Here is a 10135-nt window from a genome sequence, read left to right as displayed (position 1 = left end):
TTGTACTGCGTACGCTAAAGCGTACGTTAATCTGCAGGAAGAACACAGATCTCTCGCCATGCCTCGACTGCACCAGTGCCACCTGTAACATCCATCATATTTAACAAAAGAAAACCAACTTTGCCGCCACCGCCTGCCTGTCCTCTATCCGGATGTGTTTAATTATGTCTTGCTTCCGCTGCACAAGAGGATAAATGAGCAGGGAAGAGAACGCCAGGCTGTTGCTCCCGATGAGGAGTAGTTTGCACGGAGGTGACTACGTATCTCTGTCGGAAATAATTGGAGAAGGGAGAGCGCTCTGCTTTGGAGCAGTAGCAAGTCTGACTGGCAATATGTGCTCTGCTAGAGGCAGGCAGCTTACCTGCTCCTGAACCCTTTGTGTCTAAAAGCCTACTGCAAATTCCAACAAGCAGTGAAGCTCCTGCCGTGTACGAGGATCTGCAGCTGGAGCCTGAAAGCGCCGCCGGACAAAAAAAGGGGATGAGAGGTATTGTCTGGCCCTGCTGCCTGTGCAGACAGATGTGCTCACTGACTGTGTACGATTCGATCACTCCACGATTTCACTGGACCATGGGAGCTGAGCTAGCGTTTGCCTGGATGTGTCGTTTTGTCTCTCCTCCCATTTGCTGCGAGTGCTGCTGCTGTGTTGTGACTGTTCGGTGTCAGCACGTCTGCCCCGGAGCTCCTGGTTCAGGTAGGCTTGTGTTTTCTTCTCTTTGAGTAGCCAGGTGATTGCCGGCTGGGGAACGCAGGAACGGCAGGGTCTGCTCTGAGCAGCAAAACAGGGAGGGCAGAGGAGAAGAGAGAGGAAAAAACTTCAACCACTATGCGCTCGGACCCTGCTCTCTCCTTCCCCGTGTCCTCACACACCCTCCAGCTCAGGCGGAGGACTGGGTGAGTGCGGCAGGGGTCAGAGAAGACTGCTGCCAGGCAGGGCTGCTCCACGAGGAGGGTTTTGGGGAGGCTGTGCCCATTGCATGAAACCCCAGAGCACTGCAAGACCAAAGAAGTTTCATCTTGGTGTGAGAAGGTGTGAAGGGTGAGGAGATCCTTTACCTGGGCACAAACCAGTGGCCTGTGGCTACCTGCACTTTCCAGCCACACCGAGGAGAAATCATTTGCTCTCAATCCTTTGCCCTCGCTGTGATTTTAACGACGGTGCCAATTCCATCCAACAGTTTTGTGTGCGAAAGGAATGTCATGATACAAATGGTTTTGTCTCGACAATAGGAGATGGCAAGTGACCCCAAATGGACACGAAATGCATAATGTTACCACTGACTGAGGCCAAACAGGAGCTCAAACCCAATGTGCCAAGACTTTGTGCATTTTAATTAGCGAACAAATTAGCTGAAATCAATTACTGCTATTTATTAAGGCCAGGAGCAGTTTACTAACTATACTCCTAAGGTAATATCCTCACTGTCTGGAGAGGCGTGTTCCCACTCACCCACAGGGAAGCCATTTCAATCACTAATCCCACTGGGGATGGTGTTTCCTCACCAAAGCTCCTTTCGTGTGAAAACGAGAGTACAGGGAACCACGGACAGGAGCAGTGCTGCGAGTCGCGGTCAGCGACCGTTTTAGTCCTGCTGGCATAAACCCTTCTCAAGCAGCCTCTGTCCATCAGGAGGGTAAATTCAATTTTCTACTCTCTTTTTGTCCATTAACTCTGGTTTTACACCCAAAATATGATGTGCAATACAATCCACAGCAGAAGCCACCACGGGCATCACGAGGTCACTGCTTTTCACTGGCACTTGCCACAGTATGACTCAGATTTACAAAGAGAATTGGCTGCTTATTGCATCTGAACTTCAGATGTGTCTGTCAAATTGACAGCTCACCAACGCCTGAGAAAGGGTTTTCCCGTTGAGGCAGCTCATGTGGCCTGGATCTTATTTCCCAAAGATCAGCATGAGGTAGAACTAGTGAAAAAAAAACGAACCCAAAGGTTTCAAGAGCTTCATTTTCCACAGCACGTATGTTTTAGGTTTTTAAACACTAACTGTGCTAGAGAATGGAGGCACCAGGGTTAAGAAGTAGCACCAAGCTTGCAGCCTTCTTTCCCTGACGGCTGGTAGTACCATAGGATCATGGTTTTCTTCCTTCCGCACTTCCCTGACACCAGCTGGACCGAAGTCTGGTGTTAAGACATGGCACAGGGGAAGAAATGGTCTGGCAGCCGGCTGGCCAGTGAGCAGGTGGGAAGACATTGAACTCAACATATGGAGACCAGTGAGGGGAGCGAGAGGCTGCTGGTCCTATAGTCACCTCTGGTCACGGCAGTTTGCGTTACTGCAGTATCAGGCAGGTGAGTGGTGTTCGCTCCTGGACAAAATTCACTAATTTGAAATCATCAAATTAGGTAGGAACAGTGTTTAAGCGCTCCAGGCAGGTCTGTGCTTCCTAGGACCGCATTCAGGGGGCACTGAGCTGGGACACGTTTTCCTTCCCTGGCGATGTCTGTGGCGTGTGTCTTTGCTACCTTTGGGTAGTGGTCTTAGCTCACCGCCTGCTCATCTGCCGGAATCCTCTTTAAACAAGCGGTACTGCTGGGCCAGGGCAGCGTTTTCCAGGTGACCCCTCAGTTACTCCCTGGGACTTTGCCCACCTTCATTCCAGCCCCTCAGCTCCATCAGAGCCATCCTCCTTCCGAAGGCGTTGGTCTCTGCGGAGAAGGCTGCGCTGGATCTCCAGCGTGACCTGTCGCTGCTGCCCCCTTGGTGAGGAGCAGCTCTGCTGCCCCTTTTGGGGGACAGTCAGGCCTTACAAAGCTTCTCCAGTGCTCCTCTCCTCATTACAGTTTGTGACTGACATGGAAGGACCTGCCAGTGCCTGAGGTGACTCGTCTGCATGAGTTGGAAGCTAGGGGATGACATTTCTGCCTCTGTAGCATGCGGGACTGCCCAATCAAAACACCTACTGGCACAATCCCAAATCATCTGACACTCCCTCAGCATTACTTTGCATTGGAACAAAAGGACATGATGGGAAAAGTTTTTTATGCCACAAACATGCTGTCTCAGGGCAGGAGATCTGTGTGAACAGGCTCGTGGTTGGAAGAGAGAGATCCCAAGTACCTCCCTTCAGTCAGAGCCATGCCACAGGCTCTCACTGCAGGACCCTGTTGTTATGCAAAGGCACAGCTCTCAGAAATGAGGGTGTCTCAGCGGAAAGCCCAGGGCTAGCTGAAGTAGCTCAGATAGCAGGTTTCACCAACCCAGTGTCCTGCGATGGGCGTAAGCCCCGAGCTCACCTTAACTCGTCCATGACACTTGGCAGAAACTATTTGGCAGACCAAACATTGCTGCAAAAACCTGATGGCTCTGATATAACTCTGCACAGGGGCAAAAAAGACTTTCCCCCTTCTTACACGTGAGCGTTGGTGGCCTTACATGGCAGCACGTAAGGTCATTACGGTCCTTTCATCATCCTGAAGCAGTGATGGCTGATACACTTGATTGGCTCAAAAAAAAAGAAATTCCTCTAAGAAAAAATACAGAATTAAACATTAAATAAGAGGTAAACACGAGGTTTTCCAGTCAGAGGGTGCGTGCGCGGGAAGGTTTTACAGCTACACGGTACATGCAGGGAGAGGGGGGAGGTAGCAGTGAAGAACATGGCCATGGACCGAAGTCAGGGTCACTGTGAAACACGCAGAGGCAGCTGCTCCCTGCCGAGCCAGTCATTACACAACACGCCTGTTCCATTTTCAGGGTTCTGCGGAGCGGGTTCCATCTGCAAGTGGTTCACTGCTTCCACTGCTTCCACATCAGCGATGCCCATGAAAATACTAACATCGAATGGAAGGACGGCAGCCGCATGCTGTCCATCAGACGGACGCACGTGTTCTCCAGCAGGTAGCAAGGGCGGCCACCACCAGCTGCTGCTGGTGTCTGACCTGAGCGCTGCGCAGTATTTCAAGTGAGGCTCTGCCCACAGCAATGACTATGCTCAGATATTGCTTCTTGGCTGCCCTCGTCCTCAGTGTTTCGCTCCCGTTTGTTTTCTATGCTGTTAATCTGCACACACAAAAATCTCTTAGGAGGCTGAACTTCCCGGTGAGTTTGACTTTAGCAGAAGCCTGTAAAGCACTTGCTGAAGATAAGGTGCCACTGCTGAAGGAGAACCCTTTAAAGACGTCGTTCGGAGAAACCAGTTGCATGGAGTACATCACGCAGAACCACTACATCACCCACGCTCTCTCGGCTGAGGAAGCTGCCTTCCCCATCGCCTACGTCATGACCCTGCACAAGGAGTTTGAGACCTTCGAGCGGCTCTTCAGGGCAGTGTACATGCCCCAAAACATCTACTGCATCCACGTGGATGCCAAGGCGCCAGCTCTTTTCCAGCAAGCGGTTCGGCGCCTGCTGGGCTGCTTCCCCAATGCGTTCCTCTCCTCACAGGTGGAGCGGGTGGTCTATGGCGGTGCCTCCCGCCTGCGGGCTGACCTCCACTGCATGAGAGACCTGTTGGCCTCGGCCGTGCCCTGGCGCTACCTGCTCAACACCTGCGGCCAGGACTTTCCCTTGAAGACCAACCGGGAGATCGTCCGGCTGCTGAAGGGCCTTGGGGGGAAGAACGTCACCCCTGGGGTGCTGCCGCCCGCCCATGTCACCGCCCGCACCAAATACGTGCACAGGGAGCAATTATTCTCTCTCTTTTCTTTCATGCTGTGGACACTGGTGCGCAAGGCGCCTCCGCCGCACAACCTGACCCTCTACTTCGGCTCTGCATACGTGGCTGTCACCCGGCCCTTTGTGGAGTTTGTGCTGCAGGACCAGCGTGCCATCGATCTGCTGGCCTGGTCTGAGGACACCTACAGCCCCGACGAGCACTTCTGGGTGACACTCAATAGGATCCCAGGTAGGACATGATGCAAGGGAGGGCATTGGGGCCCCCACCCCAGCACCCGCAGCCACTTGGTCATTGCACGGTGCCAGCTCTTTGTGGTAGCCATGATGGCTCACCTCTCCATGAAGGTGTTTCCAGCTGTGGCTCTTGGTGGTGCCCACCAGCGGCTTATCACCGCTCCCATTGTTTCACACGGAGAAACACTCAGGCAAGTGACAATGAGTGTTGGTGGCACTGGTGGCAAGCAAGGAAGGTGCACTGAACCTCCTTGAGATTGATGTCCTGGAGGTTTAGCCACTTGGCTGAGCTGTATTCTGGTGGGAGCAGCACCCATGACTGCGCAAGGGAGGTCCCCAGGGGTGGTGGGCTTTGCAGTGTGATGGGTTCAGGCATGCCACATGCCTTCCTGCTTAGCAGCAGCTGTCCTGCCCCACGAAGATCCAGGGAAGCAGCTTGGCATCCTCAGGGCTTCCACCCTCTTTGACCATACTGCCTCACCAGTCCCACATGTACTTCCTTGTACCATCTTGCTTCTCCAGATGCCACCAAAGGAGTTTGTGAATTTGCAGTCCCCCTCACCGTACGCCTTCACTCGTAAGGGGGAAGGCATGCACTTGCCCACCTATACATGGCCCAGCCCCAGGCCTGCGTGTTTCCCAAACATAAAAACACGACCCAAAGTCCAGCAAAAGTTACGGTTGAATTCAACCAGGTCTTGCAGAATAATATTCCCATCTGGGGCTGGTGACAGCAGTGCAAACAGCGCACGAGAAGAGCTCAGATCAGTCAGTGGCACGGGGTTTCTAAGACTGGTGTGGCCAAACTCCTTTCCGGGGCAGTGCTCTTCCCCCTGCCTCGGTTTTGGGGACATGACTCTGCTGACCTCGATGGAGCAGGTGGTGAGAGGTGGACAAAAGCAGCATGAGCACCTCACGCCAAAGTTTGTGTTAACTTGCACCATCAGGGCCACTTCCCAGACACGCTGTATTTATAAAGAACAGGACCCCAGAGCAGCTTCTGAATCTGAAACAAAGCAAATCTGAAACAAACAAATATTGAAAGGAAAACGTGGGAATCCTTTTTTTTCCCCGGTGCTGAGCTAGCCTTTCCCCTGCTCCCTAATTAACTTTCAAAAGCGCCTGGTTTACCCAGTTTGGGAGCTGGCGAATAACGTGCAGTCAGTAGTTTTGTGCATTGGGAGGCAGCGCCTTCCAGGGCTTTCGCAGACGTCCTGGGGTCCTTCCTGCTTTGTCAGGCTTCCTTCGGCTTTCCCACTGTGTCAGCACTCTCCAAGTCTTTCTGCACACCACGTTTACTGCCATCTGCTGTGAACGGGGTTTAAATTTGGGCTGGTAATGCACAGCCCAGGCCATTTAAAGTGTTCCGCCTCTGCCAGCGCTGCCTCGTTTTGTCTTTTATAAAGTGTTATCTCTATCTTAGTGCTTTCTGCAGAAGAGTAACAGTTCCTGAATCTTCCCCAGGACAAACCCACGCTTTTTGGCATTTTTTTTTAATTTTTTTTTTTTTATATAATGGTCCAATGTAAAGAAGGGGAGAAATAAAACCGTGAAGTTCTGGTTACAGCTGCCACATATCTTGGTTAATGGCAAAGTCCTGTGGGTGGTTCTGCTGATGGATCATACGGTCTTTTTGCACCCAATATAAAAGTCACGACTTGGTTGTTGCAAACAACCATCTTTACCAGGAACAAGCTCTCCTTAAAAACACAGAGCAAAGCAAGCAAATGGAAAAAAACCACCCCCACCCTGACGTTTAACCTTTTTCCTATCCAACTCTCCAAAGAAACCCAACCCCCCTGACATTATAAAGTGCCTTTAAGGTCTCATGAGCACGTCAAGCTCACAAGCGAAATAGTTGTTGCATTATGGTAAGGGTAGAGGTATCTTTGGCCATCTAGGAAAGGAACAGAAAACCCCCAAATGGTAAAAAACCTGACTTTGCTGACTGCTCTGTATATATGTGCATTAACTTGTAGTCCACATCACATTACACTTACATCAGGTAATTATCAGCAACGCTGTAATGACTAAGTATTAATGTACTCTCAACATACTATTCATGTAGGAAAGACACATAATGTAACGTACGATAGACATACGTACTAATGTACTCAGGACATACTCATTTAATGGTCGATATAGAGATAACAACTTCATGTAGCTAAGACATAACCTTAAGGTATTCAAGACATACGCATTCACGTATGACTCCACATACCAACTAACCGCTGCCGACGTAACGGACCTCACCACCACCATTCTCCCACAAGTACTGTAGAACGTGATGATCCCTTGGACAACACCCCTGCCCTCAGAGTACCAAACCCGTAAATACTCGCTGCTTTGCCTTTATGGCAAATAGCCCCGTTCGGGATTGTGGCTATCCAGAGGACAAACAGCCGGTACTAACACATGTTGTAAACGAGGGAAGAGTCAGCGTTTTCCCACCGGCTGGCACGCCCCTTGGTTCCCCACACCCCGCCTGTTCTGCTGGGTGGCAGCTCAGGGGCAGCACTGTGGTCATCACTGCTGCCTGGGATGGAGGCAATAAAAGATGGTTTCTTTCTTCCAAGCAGACGAGTAAGTTCTCTACAAGTGTTTGTACTGCAGTGAGAAACTGGGGGTCCTCCAGCTTTTCTTAGAGACGTCGGTTTACATCAGGTGGAGGTTACACAATCCGAATTATTGTTTTGTTCTCCAGCCACTGACTGAGCCAATAAGAAGGACGAAATCTGCTGAAAGGGATGAGTTCGTAGAGTTTCTATTACTCTGTACCTCCTACTGGCTTATCTCCTAGCTAGGTCATGTCATCTGCCGAGACTTCTATGTATTACTGTATAACATCATTGACTATAACTGCGTTTCAACAGCTCCAGCCGGTTATATCACGCTTGAATTTGTTCTGCTAGTCTTTTTTCTGTTTTGCTTCTTTCAAAGACAGTATTTACCACTACACTCATGCGAATCACGTGTTGGTGGCCGTGTTCAAACACCCTTGGAGGGCAGTGCTGGTCGGGAAGGTGACAAGAGCGATGCTCCACACACACGCAGGATCATCCTGAGGCTGATGCAAAAGAGGGGTTTTAGTTCTCAAGTGAAATGTTTGGGTCTCTGGGGTGATGCCTTGTTTATGTCATGAAAGTTGCTTTCAGTGAAGAAACTGGACGACAAGGTTAGCAGCCAGGTGTCTGCTGCTGCCCATTGTGAAGGGTTTCACCCCAGTTCCCTGGAGAAAGGTCTTGGGGAGGGGGCATAAACCTCAACACGTAGCTACTAAAGGGACTAGTTATTTGATTTTTTGTTGCCTGACTGCAGGTGTCCCGGGGTCCACGCCCAATGCGTCATGGGAAGGTGACCTGAAGGCAGTGAAGTGGGTTGATATGGAAGAGAGCCACGGCGGCTGCCATGGTAACGTGCACGTTTTTCTCCACTTCTTTTTCCTGATCACCCAGTGAAAAACACTTGGCTGTGGTTCCTGCATGCCTACAGCCTCCACCCATCGCGCGCTGCTCCTGCTGCTGACACGCCCAAGAGAGGGAATAACGAAATGCTAACGACAAATGTCATTTCAAGAGTTCTCAACCCATAGCCTAGTTGTTTGTGTTGTGGAGAAGAATGTTGAGAACTTCAGTTAGCTTCAATTGCAGCAGTTTCACATTGGCATAACTACACTGAAATAAGGGAAACTACACCAGTGTCACCCAGAATCAGGCAGTGGAAAAGTCTAGTGTGAGTAAAAGTATCAGTTTCTCTTCGCCGAAGGAAGGAAATTCGCCTTTGCTGTGTTTCAGCCTTGTCTGAAGAATAGTCTCAAGGAGTAATACTTCTTTTCTGAGCTACCTCCTCATTTTGCTCATTATTTGTTCTGAAGCCACACTCTTCATGTCATCCCATCACCCACACTCACTCCCATTGCAGGTCCAGAAGGACTTTCAGCATCTTTCTTGGGTAGGAGATCATTTACAGTGGCTTTGCAGATAAAACTTCTCCAAAAGTGATTTGGACCCTTGATCCTGACACTGCTTTTTTCCTTTCTCTCTTGGCAGGCCATTATGTCAGAGGCATTTGTGTATATGGAACAGGAGACCTCAAATGGCTCTTTAACTCTACCTGTATGTTTGCAAATAAGTTTGAGCTCAGAACATACCCCCTGACTGTGGAGTGCCTGGAGCTGAGGCATCGGCAGAGAACCTTGTCCCAGAGCGAGGTTCAGGTGGAACCCAGCTGGTATTTTTAGCTAGCAACCCCCCAGGCTACAACATCAATAGAAGCTGGTGAGAGAATTGCAGCAGCAACCTTAATTTCTGCTGTGTCAGAAGCATAAACGCACGAGATGGGTTTCTTTAGGGTGTGCTGTAGGTGCAGCTTGGGTCAGCTTGTCTCCTGCTGCCTGCAAATCTCACCCTCCACTGAATATCTGGAGGCCAAAGCATGAGAGATTCAAAAAGAGACACCAGGGCAAAGCTCCTCTGGCAGCTGGAGGAGCTTTGCACTTTTGCTGGTTTTAACACCAGCCCCAAGTTTTGCCTTGCTACACTTAATCCATAAAAATATAAACAGAGTCGTGCCTCCCTAACATTTCTTATCTCTGAAAGACAAGTGTGCACGTTTGGTAAGAAAGAAGGAAATAAGTCGCAGTCAGCAAGATCTTCAAAGCAGGTATTTACTGCAGAGGAGTGATGGAAACACACTGGAAATGGAATAAAGACATTCACCTCCTAGATCTTACCCATTCTTTACATACCTGCTGGCATAAGGTTTGTAAGCGAAAGCAGCGTCTTTTACTAGACCAGTGGATGTGGTTGAAAAACCAGCCAGGCTGGCAGGCATCAGAGCCCTTCTCCAGCTCCGGGAAACAGGGACTTGTCTATTTGTCTTACTGCACAACTAACAACTTGCAAAAACCCCCAAAACACTCCCCACGAGCAGGTTTTGGCCCACCAGTGTCCTCACATCCTCATGGGTAGGGACACAGAGATAGAAAGCGGGAAAGTGTGGTCTGGGCTGGGCAGCCCCAACCTGGCCAAGTCGGAGCTCAGCCCTGGGGGGCGCAGGAGCGAGGGGCGGGCGGCGGGGGGTGCCCTGTCCGTGCCCAGGTGGGGGAATCGGGCAGGGGTAGCCCACAGGTCAGGAGCTGGAGTGGGGTCGTTGCTGCTTTGCTGGTAGTGCGGGAGCAGCATCAGTCTGGGGGGGTGCATGGCTGGGAGCTCTTGGGCTTGTTAGTGGTGCTGCTGGTAAGGGAAGCTCTGGCTTGAGTT

General features: G+C 50.6%; 1 protein-coding gene across 1 annotated transcript; it reads left to right on the top strand.

Moving 5' to 3' along the window:
- The first annotated feature begins 2156 nt into the window (after positions 1-2156).
- On the top strand, positions 2157-9114 carry GCNT2 (glucosaminyl (N-acetyl) transferase 2, I-branching enzyme (I blood group)). Its single transcript, XM_010143107.1, has 6 exons — positions 2157-2204; positions 2626-2726; positions 3720-3863; positions 4049-4869; positions 8193-8285; positions 8924-9114. The coding sequence occupies exons 1-6, from the start codon at positions 2157-2159 to the stop codon at positions 9112-9114; spliced, it is 1398 nt and encodes a 465-aa protein (XP_010141409.1).
- The last annotated feature ends 1021 nt before the right edge of the window (positions 9115-10135 follow it).

Source organism: Buceros rhinoceros, unplaced genomic scaffold (assembly GCF_000710305.1).
Source record: "Buceros rhinoceros silvestris isolate BGI_N320 unplaced genomic scaffold, ASM71030v1 scaffold1699, whole genome shotgun sequence".
Taxonomy (NCBI): domain Eukaryota; kingdom Metazoa; phylum Chordata; class Aves; order Bucerotiformes; family Bucerotidae; genus Buceros; species Buceros rhinoceros.
This window is presented reverse-complemented; position numbering and strand designations above follow the sequence as displayed.